This window comes from Notothenia rossii, assembly GCF_949606895.1.
Source record: "Notothenia rossii genome assembly, chromosome: 11".
NCBI classification, from domain to species: Eukaryota; Metazoa; Chordata; class Actinopteri; order Perciformes; family Nototheniidae; genus Notothenia; species Notothenia rossii.
Genome location: NC_136910.1, coordinates 107,991 through 128,118, shown reverse-complemented (window position 1 = coordinate 128,118; position 20,128 = coordinate 107,991). Strand labels below are relative to the sequence as shown.

Here is a 20,128-nt window from a genome sequence, read left to right as displayed (position 1 = left end):
TGGAGAGGAAAACAGCCGTGAGTGTGTGTGTGTGTGTGTGTGAGCGTGTCTGTGTGTTAGCGTTTGTGTGTGTGTGTTAGCGTGTGTGTGTGTGTGTTAGCATTTGTGTGTGTGTCTGTTACTCTACCTGCCAGTGTGAATCCGGATTGGTGGAGATTTCGGAGGCTGGTCTGGGTCTTCGGGCAGGGCGGCCCCCTGGTGGTCGGAGTGGGTGGGACCGATTTAGTCATGCCGATGACATTATGGACCGGACCATCATAGTTTCCACGGGGGACGCCGCGGGCCTCCGCCATCTGAGACCAGGAGACAAAATATCCATGGTCAGTTTTTTTCCGCTGACAGCTAGTTATAGAGATAACTAGTTAACCAACCGACAACTAGTCAGTCTGCAGGGAAGGTCGCTTGCTAACCAGTAGGTAAAGGTACTAGTTACCCCACAAGTTAACAGAACTGGGGCGAAGCCTGCGAGCTAGTTCAGGCAGTCAACTTGAGCACCAATTAAACAATTACACTTGACAAGCCTCGTCCCTCTAACAATCACGTTCTCCCAAACCTGCCGCTCTATTTAAAGTGGACCTATTATGCAAAATGCACCTTTGTACGTCTTTTATACATGAACATGTGTCCCCGGTATGTCAGGGAACTCACCAAGTGTCAGAAAAAACCCTCTCTCTTTTCCTCAATACCCAAATCTCTAAAAACGGGGCTGCAACGGATCTGATACAGACTGATCCAGATTTGAATTATTCACAGAAGTGGTGCTCCGCTTAGTGGTCAACTCTTCACCTATCAGGGGGTTGGGCCACGGCCGGCCATTGCCGCTCGAAAGCGCTGGAGAGGCTGTAGTACATATGCCAGGCCTGTAAGTGGCGCTGTAGTCTGCCACAAAAGCAGCGAAGAAGACTTCCCTTGCATGGTTGCCATGGTTGCCCTTCTGCTTATTCTCCGCTGTGGCTCTTTTTCTCCCTCCCCGAGGCAAGCGTTTGCTCCTGCTGCTGTAATTCAATGCAATCCCTCCCCGTCAAGGCAAGCACTGTAATTATCTCCGGTTAGTCCACCAGCAGATGACAAACACCCACCTCTCCGCCTCTTCCAAGGGATGAGGGGACCGTGCGGCAGAGTTTCAGTTAGATTTTTTATCGCCGGTCAACATGTCCATTAAAGTTCAAATCTTCCGGACAAAATTGTGCCGGTCAAAGGTCGTCTTTGTTATTTATTGAGCTTTAAAACAAATAATGACTCTATATAATCATATATAAGAATAAAACATGGAGGACGGAGCCTCTCTTTTCCTTCCCCTCTTCTGACAGCCCAGCAGCTGATCAGAGCATGCTCCCCTCTCCTGCAGGGGGGCATGGTCAGCTGCAGGGGACGTGGTCAGCTGCAGCTCACAGAATCAGCCCCCTGCAAAAACAGGGCTGGAAAGAGCGAAATGAGGCATGGCTAAAATGCATGATCTGTTTGGTATTTTGAAAAAAAAACTATATTTATATACTTTATATAGGTATGGACCTACAATATATTGTTCAAATATAGCATGATAGGTCCACTTTAAGCTGCCAGATCTGCTGCCTCTGCCTCGCTAACGCTAATGCTGCTGCTAATGCTGCTAATGTTGTTCCTGCTGCGTTAACAAACCTGTAGGTAATGTAACTAGTACACCTGTAGGTAATGTAACTAGTTCACCTGTAAATAAAGTTACTAGTTAACCTTTAGGTAATGTAACTAGTTAACCTGTAGGTAATGTAACTAGTACACATGTAGGTAATGTAACTAGTTCACCTGTAGGTAATGTAACTAGTTAACCTGTAGGTAATGTAACTAGTACACATGTAGGTAATGTAACTAGTTCACCTATAGGTAATGTAACTAGTTAACCTGTAGATAATAGAATATAATATAATTTATTTATTTATTGTCATCGCACCAGGTAAAACAAAAATAATGTAACTACTTAACCTGTAGGTAATTTTAATAGTTCACCTGTAGGTAATGTAACAAGTTCACCTGTAGGTAATGTTACTAGTTAAACTGTAGTTGATGTAACTAATTCACCTGTAGATACAGTTACTAGTTAACCTCTAGGTAATGTAACTAGTTAACCTGTAGGTAATGTTACTAGTTCATCTGTAGGTAATGTTACTAGTTCACCTGTAGGTAATGTTACTAGTTAACCTGTAGGTAATGTAACGAGTTCACTTGTAGGTAATGTTACTAGTTAACCTGTAGTTGATGTAACTAATTCACTTGTAGATACAGTTACTAGTTAACCTCTAGGTAATGTTACTATTTAACCTGTAGGTAATGTTACTAGTTCACCTGTAAGTAATGTTACTAGTTCACCTGTAGGTAATGTTACTAGTTCACCTGTGGGTAATGTAACTAGTTCACCTGTAAGTAATGTTACTAGTTCACCTGTAGGTAATGTTACTAGTTCACCTGTGGGTAATGTAACTAGTTCACCTGTAGGTAATGTAACTAGATAACCTGTAGGTAATGTAACTAGTCCACCTGTAGGTAATGTTACTAGTTCACCTGTAGGTAATGTTACTAGTTAACCTGTAGGTAATGTAACTAGTTCACCTGCAGGTAATGTTACTAGTTCACCTGTAGGTAATGTTACTAGTTAACCTGTAGGTAATGTTACTAGTTCACCTGTAGGTAATGTAACTAGTTCACTTGTAGGTAATGTTACTAGTTCACCTGCAGGTAATGTTACTAGTTAACCTGTAGGTAATGTAACTAGTTCACCTGTAGGTAATGTAACTACTTAACCTGTAGGTAATGTTACTAGTTCACCTGTAGGTAATGTAACTAGTTAAACTGTAGTTGATGTAACTAATTCACCTGTAGATACAGTTACTAGTTAACCTCTAGGTAATGTTACTATTTAACCTGTAGGTAATGTTACTAGTTCACCTGTAAGTAATGTTACTAGTTCACCTGTAGGTAATGTTACTAGTTCACCTGTAGGTAATGTAACTAGTTCACCTGTACGTAATGTAACTAGTTCACCTGTAGATAATAGAATAGAATATCATTTATTTATTGTCATCGCACCAGGTAAAACAAAAATAATGTAACTACTTAACCTGTAGGTAATGTTACTAGTTCACCTGTAGGTAATGTAACTAGTTCACCTCTAGGTAATGTAACTAGTTCACATGTAGGTCATGTTAATAGTTCACCTGTAGGTAGTGTAACTAGTTCACCTGTAGGTAATGTTAATAGTTCACCTGTAGGTAATGTAACTAGTTAACCTGTAGGTAATGTAACTAGTTCACATGTAGGTCATGTTAATAGTTCACCTGTAGGTAATGTAACTAGTTCACATGTAGGTCATGTTAATAGTTCACCTGTAGGTAGTGTAACTAGTTCACCTGTAGGTAATGTTAATAGTTCACCTGTAGGTAATGTAACTACTTAACCTGTAGGTAATGTTACTAGTTCACCTGTAGGTAATGTAACTAGTTCACCTCTAGGTAATGTAACTAGTTCACATGTAGGTCATGTTAATAGTTCAACTGTAGGTAGTGTAACTAGTTCACCTGTAGGTAATGTAGTTAACATGTAGGTAATGTAACTAGTCAACCTGTAGTTGATGTAACTAATTCACCTGTAGATACAGTTACTAGTTAACCTCTAGGTAATGTAACTAGTTCACCTCTAGGTAATGTAACTAGTTCACCTGTAAGTAATGTTACTAGTTCACCTGTAGGTAATGTTACTAGTTCACCTGTAGGTAATGTAACTAGTTCACCTGTACGTAATGTAACTAGTTCACCTGTAGATAATAGAATAGAATATAATTTATTTATTGTCATCGCACCAGGTAAAACAAAAATAATGTAACTACTTAACCTGTAGGTAATGTTACTAGTTCACCTGTAGGTAATGTAACTAGTTCACCTCTAGGTAATGTAACTAGTTCACATGTAGGTCATGTTAATAGTTCACCTGTAGGTAGTGTAACTAGTTCACCTGTAGGTAATGTTAATAGTTCACCTGTAGGTAATGTAACTAGTTAACCTGTAGGTAATGTAACTAGTTCACATGTAGGTCATGTTAATAGTTCACCTGTAGGTAATGTAACTAGTTCACATGTAGGTCATGTTAATAGTTCACCTGTAGGTAGTGTAACTAGTTCACCTGTAGGTAATGTAACTACTTAACCTGTAGGTAATGTTACTAGTTCACCTGTAGGTAATGTAACTAGTTCACCTCTAGGTAATGTAACTAGTTCACATGTAGGTCATGTTAATAGTTCACCTGTAGGTAATGTAACTAGTTCACCTCTAGGTAATGTAACTAGTTCACATGTAGGTCATGTTAATAGTTCACCTGTAGGTAATGTAACTAGTCAACCTGTAGGTAATGTAACTAGTTCACTTGTAGGTAATGTTACTAGTTCACCTGCAGGTAATGTTACTAGTTAACCTGTAGGTAATGTAACTAGTTCACCTGTAGGTAATGTAACTACTTAACCTGTAGGTAATGTTACTAGTTCACCTGTAGGTAATGTAACTAGTTAAACTGTAGTTGATGTAACTAATTCACCTGTAGATACAGTTACTAGTTAACCTCTAGGTAATGTTACTATTTAACCTGTAGGTAATGTTACTAGTTCACCTGTAAGTAATGTTACTAGTTCACCTGTAGGTAATGTTACTAGTTCACCTGTAGGTAATGTAACTAATTCACCTGTAGATACAGTTACTAGTTAACCTCTAGGTAATGTTACTATTTAACCTGTAGGTAATGTTACTAGTTCACCTGTAAGTAATGTTACTAGTTCACCTGTAGGTAATGTTACTAGTTCACCTGTAGGTAATGTAACTAGTTCACCTGTACGTAATGTAACTAGTTCACCTGTAGATAATAGAATAGAATATCATTTATTTATTGTCATCGCACCAGGTAAAACAAAAATAATGTAACTACTTAACCTGTAGGTAATGTTACTAGTTCACCTGTAGGTAATGTAACTAGTTCACCTCTAGGTAATGTAACTAGTTCACATGTAGGTCATGTTAATAGTTCACCTGTAGGTAGTGTAACTAGTTCACCTGTAGGTAATGTTAATAGTTCACCTGTAGGTAATGTAACTAGTTAACCTGTAGGTAATGTAACTAGTTCACATGTAGGTCATGTTAATAGTTCACCTGTAGGTAATGTAACTAGTTCACATGTAGGTCATGTTAATAGTTCACCTGTAGGTAGTGTAACTAGTTCACCTGTAGGTAATGTTAATAGTTCACCTGTAGGTAATGTAACTACTTAACCTGTAGGTAATGTTACTAGTTCACCTGTAGGTAATGTAACTAGTTCACCTCTAGGTAATGTAACTAGTTCACATGTAGGTCATGTTAATAGTTCAACTGTAGGTAGTGTAACTAGTTCACCTGTAGGTAATGTAGTTAACATGTAGGTAATGTAACTAGTCAACCTGTAGTTGATGTAACTAATTCACCTGTAGATACAGTTACTAGTTAACCTCTAGGTAATGTAACTAGTTCACCTCTAGGTAATGTAACTAGTTCACCTGTAAGTAATGTTACTAGTTCACCTGTAGGTAATGTTACTAGTTCACCTGTAGGTAATGTAACTAGTTCACCTGTACGTAATGTAACTAGTTCACCTGTAGATAATAGAATAGAATATAATTTATTTATTGTCATCGCACCAGGTAAAACAAAAATAATGTAACTACTTAACCTGTAGGTAATGTTACTAGTTCACCTGTAGGTAATGTAACTAGTTCACCTCTAGGTAATGTAACTAGTTCACATGTAGGTCATGTTAATAGTTCACCTGTAGGTAGTGTAACTAGTTCACCTGTAGGTAATGTTAATAGTTCACCTGTAGGTAATGTAACTAGTTAACCTGTAGGTAATGTAACTAGTTCACATGTAGGTCATGTTAATAGTTCACCTGTAGGTAATGTAACTAGTTCACATGTAGGTCATGTTAATAGTTCACCTGTAGGTAGTGTAACTAGTTCACCTGTAGGTAATGTTAATAGTTCACCTGTAGGTAATGTAACTACTTAACCTGTAGGTAATGTTACTAGTTCACCTGTAGGTAATGTAACTAGTTCACCTCTAGGTAATGTAACTAGTTCACATGTAGGTCATGTTAATAGTTCACCTGTAGGTAATGTAACTAGTCAACCTGTAGGTAATGTAACTAGTCAACCTGTAGGTAATGTAACTAGTCAAATTGTAGGTAATGTAACTAGTTCACCTGTAGGTAATGTAACTAGTACACCTGTAGGTAATGTAACTAGTACACCTGTAGGTAATGTAAATAGTACACCTGTAGGTAATGTAACTAGTCAAATTGTAGGTAATGTAGCAAGTTAACCTGTAGGTAATGTAACTAGTCAACATGTAACTAGTCAACCTGTAGGTAATGTAGCAAGTTAACCCAGGTAATGGTTAGTTAGGTCACCTTGCTGCGGGCTCTGATCCTCTTGTACACGGTGTCAGGGAACGCCTTCCTGTTTACGAAGCGTCCAGATCCTTCGCTCACGTTCAGCTTCCCGTCCTGAAGAACCACCCGACCCCCGCAGATCACAACAGATGGAACGCCCCGGAACTCTAGACCCTCCAGAATGTTCACATCCAGACTCTGTGAAGAGGAAGAGGAGGTAACACTGATGATGAAGAGGAGGTAACACTGATGATGAAGAGGAGGTAACACTGATGATGAAGAGTTACCAGGTTGTGAGTCTTTGCAGAAACGGTCCGGCTCTCTTTAGGGTTCCAGACGACGAGGTCTGCGTCCGAGCCCACAGCGATCCTCCCTGAACACAAGATGATCCATTACTTATGTCTGAGTGTCATTTTTATTTATCTGAGTATAGATTACTCAGCCTGCTGTTGTCATGGTTACCTTTGCGGGGGTACATGTTGAACAGCTTGGCGGCGTTGGTGCTTGTCACGGCAACAAACTCGTTCTCATCCATCTTCCCCGAGCACTGCAGAGACACACACACTTTATACACACTTTATACACATTACATCACATTTAGCTGAGGCTTTTATCCAGAGAGACTTACAATAAGTGCATTCGACCAACAAAATACAACCTTGAAGAAAACAGAATCATATAAGAACATCAGGTTCCATAGAGCCAAACATTTCAAGTGCTACTCAACTGGCTTTAGATAAGCCAGTCCTTTATTAGTATTAGGGTTGCCAGAAACTGACCATGATCAAAATCGATTATTCGGCAGCCCTGGCGAATAATAATCGATTATTCGATCGCTATTAATAATACAGGCTGTAGCCTGTATTAATAATAATGGCAGCATTGCAATAAATAAATTGTGCGCGCATCGCGCATCTTCAGATAAAGGCCATTGCCTTTATTGCCTATATGCAGGCACTTTAGAAAATAACAAAAAATAAAGCACCATACTGTAGCCTGTATTAATAATAGCAGCATTGAAATACATTCAATAAATAGTCTATTGTGTGTGCGTGCATCTCGCAGAAGTTGAAGTTGATAATGGCTGGCTGTGTTGCGTCTTTCTCTGTAACCTATTTGGCGTGCATCGCACTCAAATGCGAACGCATTTTTGAGGTTGAGCTGTGATAGACCAACGTCTTTTCGCAGAGCTTGCATTTAACTTCCTTTGGACTTGTAAGTTCGAAGTAGTTCCACGAGGAGGAACTCTTTTTACCTAGTTCATCTTTAGTCGCACGTGTGAGGGAGAGGGGGGGGCGGGGTCGGTGTGTAGCGCTGCAGCAGCAGTCTGCTCTGCACGCAGGCTTCATCCAAGTTTACAGTAAAACAAACTGGTGGTGTGACCAATGGCCATTTACAATTATTAATACTATTTATATTATTAGCATTAGTCTATATTTTGGTTGAAACTAAGCCAGAAAAAAAAAAAACATAAATAATAATAAAAAAATATATAAATAAAATCGATTTTTCAAAATAATATTCGATTATGGAGACTGTAATGAATATTCGAATAATCACTGGCATCCCTAATTAGTATATAAGTGCTTTGTTAGTAATTCTATCGCTCGAAGTGGAGTCCAAAGAGATGAGTTTTCAGTCTGCGCCGGAAGATGCTATCTGCTGTCCTCAAATCAAATCAAGTTTTATGTATAAAGCACATTTAAAAGCGATTTTTGGTCGAGCCAAAGTGCTGTACAGTACATGTGATAAAAACACATTACTACAATCACAATAAAAGACAATACATTACAACAGATATAAAAAACACAGGGAAAAGTCAGGAGTCGTGCTCCGCTCTGACTAGAAGGCCAGGGAGAAGAAGTGTGTCTTAAGAGTAGATTTAAAACCCCCAGGGTCTGGGCCGACCTCACATGGAGGGGCAGAGTGTTCCAGAGGGCCAGCTGCTGTGAAGGCTCGATGCCCTCGGGTTTTGAGCCTGGTCTTAGGCACTACCAGCAGCAGCTGGTCAGCAGACCTTAAGGCTCTGCCTGGGGTGTAGAGATGGAGGAGTTCAGCTATGTAGGCAGGAGCCAGCCCATTTAGGGCTTTGAAAACAAATTAAAGGATTTCAATGGGGAGCTCATTCCACCATTTTGGAGCCAGGATAGCAAACCCATGTGTTTTTGCTGATGGGAACTTGGGTCCCCCTCGCAGTGCGGGTGCAGCGAGTTTTTTGGCCGACACACTTTATACACATTTTATATTTTACACACTTTATCTTCTACACCAACCCAGTCTCATGGCATTTCGTGTTATAGTCACGATATTTAATCTATTGATTCGTGTTCACCAACACGATTTTCCCCTTTTTTTCGTGTCACACAGAACGATTTTAAAAGCAATGTATTTCTATTGGTAATGTGTTTCGTGCCTGCAGCACGTCTTTCTGTCCGTTCGGGTCTTGGAAGACCGGAAGCTGTGTGGTTCATAAAAACATGTTCTTACCCAATATCAAGCCACGATTATTGTTTCTATTTTAAATTGTATAATGTCTGACTTTTTTTGTCGTCAGTGAGGAAAAGAAATGGCTCGGAACCTCAGAATACTGTATTATTTAAAATCTTTTTTTCCCTTCTAATTTGTTATTCCTTTCTAAATAACACACAATTATCCTTGTTTTTATTTAATTCCATAATCTCTGGCTTTTTTGGCGTCCGTCAGGAACTGAATTTCAAAATAGAAATAACCGGAAACAGACGTAGCATCCTTGCGATACACAGCCACTGAACTGATTACCCAAGATCCTCAGCTATGGTTTAAGCTCGCTGATTGGATGTTTTAGCCGCAATGCATGTAGGGATATGGTGTTAATGGGATATGAAATCTGAAAAATTTATTTTTTATAAAATAATACTTATTTCCGAGTGTTCTTGCTTTTCTCTTTGAAAGTCATCACATGACGGCATTGTAATACACGGTCCGGCTGCATTACATATTACAGATCTGCCGTAGTTCTTTATTTATAGAGCCCTGATGAGAAGACCTTTGGACAAACTGGAAGAAATGCCGCCGAAACTGAATACTTGACGTGGAAAGTAATAAAAAATCTACAATTAAACAACATCTTCAATTTCTCTTAACACAACACGTCTCCTTGCAGTATCAACACTAATTCGGCCGACTTTTATATTTACACCATAACGGTGCACAGCTGATATAAAAGGACTTGTAGTTTTTAAAGATATTACTGATTTTCTTTGAATATAAGAATGTAAATACTGAGTTTGAAATAGTATAGCAATATGCTGTACTATGTGAAAACATGAATAAAACTACACATCTTCAGATGGTGTACATACATAAGTGTCCTACACTAATAATACAAAGTTATTATGGCTGTGTGTACCTTGTGTGCACCGCCTAGTGGTTAAAGCACGTTATTGAATTATTGTTTTTATGTGTTATATTTGATGAAAAACATATTTAGAGCACATACTTTCATAGGGGGAAAGTAGAAGGTCAATGATAGAAATATAGAATATAAAAAATCAAGAAGATACTGTAAGTGATCTCTACAATAAAACAGTTTAGAGCAGGATGTACAAAGATATTAATATGAGGATGTGCAAAACAGACAAACTAATTAACCTTTATTAACACATTAAAGAATACTTTAGATTAAGGTCTTCTTTCAAATAAGAAAAAAGCTTTGGGGGTATCTACAGATAAATATTAAGCCTGACAAAGTACTTAACGTCTAATATATTGCTTTCCTGTAATGTTAACTATGAAGCACTTATTTTAACTGATATTATACACATTAATGATACTCTTATGTAGATAGTATAAGAAATGTGCAGAATATTACAGTTTAAAGGTGGAGGTATTCACACATATTGATAGATGTCTTGCAGTTGTGGGACTAACACGTTACTGTAACGCGTTACTGTAACGCGTTACTGTAACACGTTACTGTAACGCAACTACTTTTTGTGGTGACTAATAGCGTTACTAGTTACCTATTCCCATTAAGTAACGCCGTTATAGTTACTGCGTTACATTATGTGATGGAACTGAACCGAATCTCCCTGCGGATGTAACTTACAGGCGAATACAGCGATGTCCTCTCACAGCACCATGGAAAAGTGAAAGTGACCAGAGAGGAGTGATGATTGGTTAACGCGGGGTAACATTTCAGGGTAAGCCAATCAGAGGCAGAGTTGGGCGGGTCTTGCCTTATGGGGAAAATACACAGACACACAAACACTTGCTCATGCTAAAACACACACACTCTCTCTCTCTCTCTCTCTCTCTCTCTCTCTCTCTCTCTCTCTCTCTCTCTCTCTCTCTCTCTCTCTCTCTCTCTCTCTCTCTCTCTCTCTCTCTCTCTCTCTCTCTCTCTCTCTCTCTCTCTCTCTCTCTCTCTCTCTCTCTCTCTCTCTCTCTCACACACTCACACACTCACACACACACACACACACACACACACACACACACACACACACACACACACACACACACACACCGGCAACGCCCACCAACAGCACACAATGGCAGATGCAGGTATCAGCGAGAGCAGCAGTGCATTTACAACTTGGAGATATAACACTATTTTCAATTTGTGGGGATAAAGGACGCAAAAAATATTACGGTCAAATGTAAAGTGTGTGCAGGACAGAAAGCATTGTCCACATCGAATAACAGCAATGCCAATCTCCTGAAGCACCTAACTAATGTACATGGGGCTATAAAACTAGTCGCCAAAGACCCCACCGTCTCAACCACCGGCAGTGACCCAGATGGAGCAACACCATCTAAACAGCCAAAAAACGATTTTTTTAAATCGCCACATGTCACCCAGAGTCAACTAAACAGATGGCCAGGTATGTTGTTGAGGACATGCTGCCCATCGCAACGGTCGAGTCTGTTGCCTTCAGAGAACTAGTCAGCAAAAAAACACAAAAAAACTTGTATTTTTATTGTTATTATTTTTAAGGCGAGACACGGCAGGCAAAAACATCGTTTTTCAAGCACTGGTCAATTTTGAGATTTTGTGCTATTTTGATTCTAAAACATGTTTTCTTTCAGGCTTTTGGAAAACTTACAAAATACACAGTTAAGTGTTTATTTTAATATAGTTTGTCTATTTGCGTCAGTAGATTTCTCCTAAATTCACCAAAAGTTAGCATTCTAACGTAACATGAAGTACCGCGACCGCTGTGTGCACCATGTCAACAGAGATATCGTTGGAAAGCTCCGTCTCTCCTGCACAATCTCATCGGATCCAAATATGGTCGTTTCCTTTGCATCAGCAACCAATCGTGAAAGTACAAAAGGGTCTTAAACCAAGAAACGAAATCTCATTGGCTGGTGTCAATTTCTGACAACGTGATTCGTTCAGATGCGTCACGTTGTGTGCTAAAACACTTCCTGGTTAGCTTTCCGCTAGAAATGTAAATCTCAAAATGGCAAAAGAACAGCGAAAAAAAACGTTTACAGAGAAGACGACAACAATTGTTACTTGCACGAAGCAAGGTTATATAAAAAAGAAATGACCCCGAACATGAAATACCTTCACGGAGTGCGTCGAGGCGCAAGCTGTCCTCCAGAGAGCAGGAGGGTTTAGCTCGCGCCTCACTGCAATCTGTAAAGGTCCTTTTCTCAAAATGAGTTTTTTCTCCTACTCTTGAGTTCGAAATCTCAACTTCAGTAGCACGTAGACACACCAAACCTTCCAGTTATATTCCTATCAATATTATGAAGGCTTTTACAGAAGGGTTTGTTCATATATCATTCATAGCCTGAATTATACAACATTGTTTACCTAAAAACATGGCAAAAATTGATATTTTAGGGCTGTTGACAGTATTTTCTGATTTATGGAGTGATAAAAAGAGATATCCCAAATCCCTTCTGTAAAAGCCTTAGAAACTAATATGACTACAAAATGAAACAACCTGGGTTTATCCAAAGTTCAGATTTTGATTCCTGAAATTTGTTAAAATATGCACATATTTAATGAGATAATGGCTCATTTGCATATTCAAACATGTTATCTCAGAAAACTTGTAATACAAAAAACAATTGCCTTATTGTAAGTAATTAACTGGAGAAATTTCTAGCTGATACCTTTAAGTTAAACAAATTACCCCTATTCACCTGGGATGTCTTGCCTTAAAGTAAAGTCACGTGTTACGAGTTACTTTTATAATTTAGTAACTAATAAAGTAACTAGTTACTTTTTTGAGAGCAGAAACAATAACTATTACTAGTTACTTTTTAAAAGTAACTTGCCCAACACTGATGTCTTGTACTGCGCTGTTGAGGAACCTGTGACCCAAGTTTTTTAATTCATTGCATAACTACACCGTAGTTGTTTATATGATATGTCAATAAGCCTTAGAAAAACTTTAAATCTTGAAAGGGATGTGCAAAATAGCCATTATACAGTCTTTAATGAACTATTAGTAGAGAATAACGAGTAATTAATATACTTTATAGAGATCTGCAGATAAATGTTTAGTCTTCTCAAGCACCAACTATCAAATATCTCTCCTGATTGTTGGCACTTGACAATCACCTTCCCTGAATCTTACTCAGGTTTAACTAAAGTCTGATTTAAGGGATGTTTATATTTCACATCATTAATCAGAATCTGTAAAGTAACTCAAATAAATGTAGTGGAGTATAAATACCAGATTAACCTCTGAATTGTGGAGTAGAATTACAAAGTAACAATGAGCTGTCATGTGGGTATATATTAATGCTGCGCATTATGGACACAAGCGATTTCCACCCATTTATTAATTATATGTTTTACATTTGATAACACCAATGTGTTTAATACTGGCAACTTCTAATAGTGGGAAAAATAAAAACGTTCAGTAGAGACGTCCCATAGAACATTTTGCGAAACACAATAGCCAGCATGTGTACTTCTGGGGGGGCGTTCGATTCCAGTTTTGGATAGTCTGGCGTGGTTTCGTTCCATTTCAAACAGCTGTTTAACGCTCAGCGTAACCTTGGCGCACTACCGCTCCATCATCCAATCCCAGAGCTTGAAGATTAATCACGGGGACTGTAGTCCTAAACGATAGCTGGGGATTATGGGTAGTGTAGTGTCTTCGGCCATCTTAAACTCAGAAATGTTTTTCGGATTTGATATTGCATTAACACCATATCCCAACGTGCATTGCGGCTAAAACAAATCCAATCAGTGAGCTTAAACCATAGCTGAGGATCTTGGGTAATCAGTTCAGGTGCTGTGTATCGCAATGATGCTCGAAATGTCCCTTATAGGCCTACGTCTGTTTCCGGTTATTTTTATTTTGAAATTCAGTTCCTGACGGACGCCAAAAAAGCCAGAGATTATGGAATTAAACAAATAAATAAAAACAAGGATAATTGTGTGTTATTGGTGAGTAAATAACAGAGTGTTATTTAGAAAAGAATAACAAATTAGAAGAAAACAAAAAAAGTACGACATTATACGATTTAAAATTAAAGCAATAATCGTGGCTTGATATTGAGTAAGAACATGTTTCTATGAACCCCACAGCTTCCGGTCTTCCATGACCCGAACGGACAAAAAGACGTGTTGCAGGCACGAAACATACTACCAATAGAAATACATTGCTTTTAAAATCGTTCTGTGTGACACGAACAAAAGGGGGAAATCCTGTTGGTGAACACGAATCCATAGATTAAATGTCGTGACTATAACACGGTCTACACACAGCACGATGTCTCCTATTAGTCCAGAGAGGAACATTTGTAGAAACTCTATATATGTATAACGTTAGATCTTCCTGTTATAGATGACTATGTGTGACCTTCAGAGGTCCCTCACCACGCCGCGGTCCCAGACGACCGACAGCCTCTCCTCGATGCCGCTGGCGCCTTCAGGGATCAGCGTGAAGTCGTCTTTACCCACGGCCTTCTGAGCAGTAGAGAAGCTGGCCTGAGCGCTGGATGTCACCTGGAGGCCTCCACTGCAACCATGACGACAGCTTAGCAACCATGCTAACAGTTTAGCAACCATGCTAACAGCTTAACAACCATGCTAACAGGGAGGTACTAATGCTAACAGGGAGGTCAGGTACTAATGCTAACGGGGAGGTCAGGTACTAATGCTAACAGGGTGCTAACAGGTACTAACTATGCTAACAGGTACTAACTATGCTAACAGGTTCTAATCATGCTAACAGGTGCTAACCATGCTAACAGCTGCTAACCATGCTAACAGGTTCTAACCATGCCAACAGGAGTTAACCATGCTAACAGGAGCAAACCATGCTAACAGGTTCTAACCATGCTAACAGGAGCTAACCATGCTAACAGGTACTAACCATGCTAACAGAGAAACCAGGCTCTGAGGTGTTGAGGGGTCCGGGTTGAGGGGGGGGCTCATGACGAAGGCAGCAGCAGTGGCCCAGTCTTTGGACCAATAGTGAGAGCCGTCAGTGGCCAGGCCGGCTGTGATTGGCTCCCCGTAGACCACCATACCTGAGGACAGAAACAGGAAAACCTTATTGCAGTGAAGGGACCCGGAGCTGAGGGGAGGAGGGGGGGGGTCATGTATCTTTAAATATATCTTTTATTATACAGGTAAATCTCACGATGACCTCACCTTTCTTCCTGGCCTTGGCGATGATGTCAGCGGCGGACTTGCTCATCACCTTGGTAACGTACAGCGGGCAGTTGGCCTGTTTGGCGATGGTGATGGCCCGGTAAACCGCCTCCGTCTCCACCTGAGGACCATAATATATACAGGTGTCTTACAGGAGTAATGACAGGTGTGTCACAGGTGTGATGGAGCTTTAATAACAGGTGTGTTACAGGTGTTATATAGGTGTTATACAGGTGTGTTAAAGGCATTGGTACCTCCTCAGGGTGAGATAAAACGTGTCCTTCAGGTCCGGTGATGCCGAGACAGAGCAGCTTCTTCTGCTCCTGATTACGGAAAAATAACTTTACTTTATTCTACTTCCCTTTACTCCCCTTTACTCCTATTTACTTCCTTTTACTCTCCTTGACTTCCCTTCCCTTTACTTCCCTTGACTCCCCTTTACTTCCCTTCCCTTGACTTCCCTTTACTCCCCTTTACCTCCCTTCCCTTGACTTCCCTTTACTCCCCTTTACTTTCTGTTGTGATTACCTCCTCTATGATGTCTCCGTTCTCAGCGTGCACCTGAGCGATGGCTCCGAGATCCCGGAGGACCCCGAACGCCTCGTAGAGCTGAGAGCAGGAGACAGGAAGTGGATTCAGGCAGAATAATAACATGGTTTATATTTCATTACAGATATTGTTTACTGAAGTGATCTGAGCGTGGCTCACCTGTGAGTCGGAGCTCTGGTATCTGTCTTTGTAGGACATGAAGAACAGGAAGGAGTTCACACCTGAAACAGAGGTATTTACCTTTTAGTAAATCTGAGACTCAGGTGTCTCTGCAGATCATGTTACTTCATGTGTCTCACCTTCCTGCAGAGACACCTGAGGTCACGTGACTGGGCAGGAAGTCTCTCTCTAAAGGTATGATGGGGACCTCAGGTGTCTCTACAGCAGCTACGTGCAGTCATGGGAGGTCATACTCCAATGTAACGGGAAAACAACTAAAGAAAAACTCAATAATAAAATGTCTCCACTGATCTGTGTTGTAAGTGTGATTTCTTTATGATTCCAATCGCTTTTTAAAGTCAAAATCAGCAAATTTGCCGAGCTCCGCTACAACTACATGGGAGCGATGAGAAGTGAGGCGGGGACGAGCTCTGCCTCTCGTAACCCCACAGGAACTGGCTGGAAAGCGGGCACTAAGCTCATGCCTGTTACCATCTCACTGTAGGTCACCAATGTAATGTTTGTAGATCCCTTTATTACATTTATCCTCGCCATCCAAAGTCTCTAAATAACTTATTTCAGGTATATATGATATTTAGGCTCGCTGGTCTCATCATACAACGGCAATGAAAAAAGCACCAGGAGAGGAAGCCATAAACTCTGCCGCACTGAAGGGGGCGCACGTGAGCCCACAGGTTCTTGCTGCTACTGTTATTCTACGCAGAGACGGATAGACACAAACAACAAACTAGACTTTTGAAACTACAGGAAGATAAGGAGGACTTTTACAAAAAGAGATTGTTGTCCAGAAGGAGAGCATGGACTTCATCTTCAAGTCAAGGTAAGACCACCATTGTAATGAAAATGGGATCTTACTAAGAAAGAACAATCCAATATTTAGATTTTGGTATCCTTTTGTTGAACGGTCTGTTTAAAATGAATCATAGCATCAGACTAAAAAAGCTTTTGAAAAAAGCAGAATATTTCGATTGAGGTCAAAACATAATATTTTAGGGATGCACGATATTGTTTTTTTGAAACCGATACCAATACCGATAACTTCCTGCTTCTCAAGACCGATACCGATACCGATAACCGATAATAATATAATATATATATATATATATATTAAATGTACCTGTAGTTTTAAGCACACCTTGTGGTAAAAAAAAGACTTGTAGGTGGGGGTGGGGTCGTCTCTGGCAAACTTCTTGCCTTTTCCAAAAGCCTCGTCGATAGGTAAAAGCCCCGGTGCCTTTGCAGCTGGCTTTGGATTTGCCACTAGTTTAGCAGCGCAGGCGTCTGCGTACGCTTTTAACACACCATCGTAGCGATGGCGATGTTTCAGGTGACTCATCAGGTTGGAAGTATTATAGCTCGTTGCCTTTTTCCCTCCTCGTGGAACTTCTGCATTGCATTTGTTAATACAAAATGTTTGTTTACTGTCCTGGCTTCACGGCCGCTCACCATTTACGTCACAGCCAGGCATGAGTTAGGGAGCGCTGGATTTGTGAAAAACTCCCCTCTTCCTAAACCACTAATACCACAGTCCTGGCAAAACGGGAGGAGCCGAATGAAAAACAAGCGCCCCTCATCCCAATCCACCCACACCGCAGTATTTTTTTCTTTCTTTTTACCCAAAAGATATATTGTATATTATCGGGACTATTAATACTTTTATCGGGATGACGTCATAATTCCTAATATCTGACCGATAATTATCGGGCCGATAATTATCTTGCACCACTATAATATTTGTAAATCTGACTCTGAAAGACTCAGTTCCTCACAAGCCATGAACCTCAACGCACGTCACTGCTCTACAGGTATGATGGTGACCTCAGGTGTCTCTACAGGTATGATGGGGACCTCAGGTGTCTACAGGTATGATGGGGACCTCAGGTGTCTCTACAGGTATGATGTGTACTCAGGTGTCTTTACAGGTATGATGGGGACCTCAGGTGTCTCTACAGGTATGATGGTGACCTCAAGTGTCTCTACAGGTATGATGTGTACTCAGGTGTATTTACAGGTATGATGGGGACCTCAGGTGTCTCTACAGGTATGATGGTGACCTCAGGTGTCTCTACAGGTATGATGGGGACCTCAGGTGTCTCTACAGGTATGATGTGTACTCAGGTGTATTTACAGGTATGATGGGGACCTCAGGTGTCTCTACAGGTATGATGGGGACCTCAGGTGTCTCTACAGGTATGATGGGGACCTCAGGTGTCTCTACAGGTATGATTGGGACCTCAGGTGTCTCTACAGGTATGATGGAGACCTCAGGTGTCTCTACAGGTATGATGGGGACCTCAGGTGTCTCTACAGGTATGATGGGGACCTCAGGTGTCTCTACAGGTATGATTGGGACCTCAGGTGTCTCTACAGGTATGATGGTGACCTCAGGTGTCTCTACAGGTATGATGGGGACCTCAGGTGTCTCTACAGGTATGATGGTGACCTCAGGTGTCTCTACAGGTATGATGGGGACCTCAGGTGTCTCTACAGGTATGATGGTGACCTCATGTGTCTCTACAGGTATGATGGGGACCTCAGGTGTCTCTACAGGTATGATGGTGACCTTGGGTGTCTCTACAGGTATGATGGGGACCTCAGGTGTCTCTACAGGTATGATGGGGACCTCAGGTGTCTCTACAGGTATGATGGGGACCTCAGCTGTCTCTGCAGGAAGTGTCTCTCTACAGGTATGAAGGTGAATCTGACCTTGGTCCTTGACGAGCGCCTCCACCTCCTCGATCAGCCCGTCGTGCCAGCGCGTGATGTCCAGGTGAGCGGAGAAGTCGCAGCACGCCTTCTGCTCTGCCGTATCCCTCCACTGCTGGAAGGCCGTCAGTAAACTAGTTCCTGGCTCCACCAGCACGTGGTCCACTGCAAACAAAGCCATGTGAACACCAGCAGGTACTGTGTTTATATGCAGGTGTACCTACAGATGGTGCAGTGTTTACAGGTGTACCTACTGATGGTGTTTATATACTAGTGTACCTAGAGATGGTGCAGTGTTTACTAGGGATGTAACGATACCCAAAACTCACGGTACGATAATATCGCGATAACAAGTCCACGGTACGGTATTTATCGCGATATTGAATAATAAAGGGAAGAAAAAAAAATCATACATTTTTTTTTTCAATAAAACATTTTTTTACTCGGAAAATGTTTCTTTATTACATAATAAATCTGATTTTTACAGCCTTTTTGTAGGATAGCAGTATTTTAAAGTGTCAAAAACAAAGTGACAGTAACAGACTGGAACAAGAAAACCAGTGTTTTTGTACCTACTGGTACTACCAAACAAAGTAAGCATTTTCTTTATGCCACTGCATCTCACAAATAAACAAGGACATTTAATAATCAGACCCTGCAATAAAATAAATCAAGTTTCACTTTAGTTTTTCAAGTAACTCAACTCAAACTCACTAGTCACTCACTCAGCATCATCAGACAGGTTTTTAGGAATATGAGAATGTCCACATTTCCAGGTATTTATAAGCTGGGGTGTTTGGGCATTTACAATATCCCCTGCTCTGGAAACAACTCTCTCGCTTGGTACTGATGTTGCTGGGACACCAGTGGTCGCGTTAACCGAATATTTTATTTAACAATGACGGAAAAATCTGAAAGCAGTCTGTCATTTTGCCAGATTAGAACAAACTCGGAACAGCGCCAACGTTTCCCCGCAGCGAGGCTCTGGTGTTATGCATGCCCTCCAAAAGGAAATGATATAGTTCCCAAACCGTACTTTGCCGTACAGATCAATACATGTCTGGGAGGTTTTGCTTCACGCTGTGCGCGTCCCGCGAGGTGCATGCACACACGGCATAACACCGCCCCCCCCCGTTGACAGTTCACGAGCATGCTCTATCGTGAACTGTTCAGACCCGACGGGTAATAAGGGATTATGACGGATATTTTACGATCCTGTCTGTCAAAATTACGGACAGCGAAAAAGTCTAACGCCAGGCTTATTGACATGGCGAGATATAAATATATGGTTGGTACTTGTCAATGTCTCTAGGTGTTTAAATGTAGCCCTGTAAATACGATGTCCTTTTGTGTTATCTGTTGTTTTATTTTCATGTTGTAACCTACTTGCTGCCATGTTGGACAGGTCTCTCTTGAAAAAGAGATCGATGATCTCAATGGGACCACCTGGTTAAATAAAGGTTTAAAAAAAAAAAAAGTGTTTTAAAAAAATATATTTTTAATTTTTTTTTTTTTTTTTTTAAATCGCGGTAGATTTTGTCAGTCTCACGACGGTATTGGGAAGTTTATTTACCGCGATACCGCGATATTCGGTATATCGTTACATCCCTAGTGTTTACAGGTGTACCTAGAGATGGTGCAGTGTTTACA

At 40.6% G+C, this 20,128-nt stretch overlaps 1 protein-coding gene and 1 long non-coding RNA gene across 5 annotated transcripts in view; one reads left to right on the top strand and one right to left on the bottom strand.

Moving 5' to 3' along the window:
- The window catches only part of dpysl4 (dihydropyrimidinase like 4), a 31,551-nt gene that overhangs the window by 2,045 nt on the left and 9,378 nt on the right, over nucleotides 1–20,128 (bottom strand). For all 4 annotated transcript variants that reach the window (XM_079656816.1, XM_079656819.1, XM_079656818.1 and 1 more), the window contains exons 4-14: nucleotides 18,479–18,643; nucleotides 15,752–15,813; nucleotides 15,572–15,652; nucleotides 15,298–15,366; nucleotides 15,044–15,164; nucleotides 14,763–14,919; nucleotides 14,264–14,405; nucleotides 6,895–6,979; nucleotides 6,720–6,805; nucleotides 6,451–6,630; nucleotides 128–293 (exon numbers count right to left, since the gene is read on the bottom strand). In XM_079656816.1, coding sequence (XP_079512942.1) covers nucleotides 128–293; nucleotides 6,451–6,630; nucleotides 6,720–6,805; nucleotides 6,895–6,979; nucleotides 14,264–14,405; nucleotides 14,763–14,919; nucleotides 15,044–15,164; nucleotides 15,298–15,366; nucleotides 15,572–15,652; nucleotides 15,752–15,813; nucleotides 18,479–18,643 — 1,314 coding nt within the window. The remainder of the gene's footprint in view (nucleotides 1–127; nucleotides 294–6,450; nucleotides 6,631–6,719; nucleotides 6,806–6,894; nucleotides 6,980–14,263; nucleotides 14,406–14,762; nucleotides 14,920–15,043; nucleotides 15,165–15,297; nucleotides 15,367–15,571; nucleotides 15,653–15,751; nucleotides 15,814–18,478; nucleotides 18,644–20,128) is intronic.
- LOC307023530 lies at nucleotides 15,129–16,018 on the top strand. The gene is made up of 3 exons (XR_013803732.1): nucleotides 15,129–15,243; nucleotides 15,717–15,824; nucleotides 15,902–16,018. It is a non-coding gene; the product is annotated as an uncharacterized lncRNA (long non-coding RNA).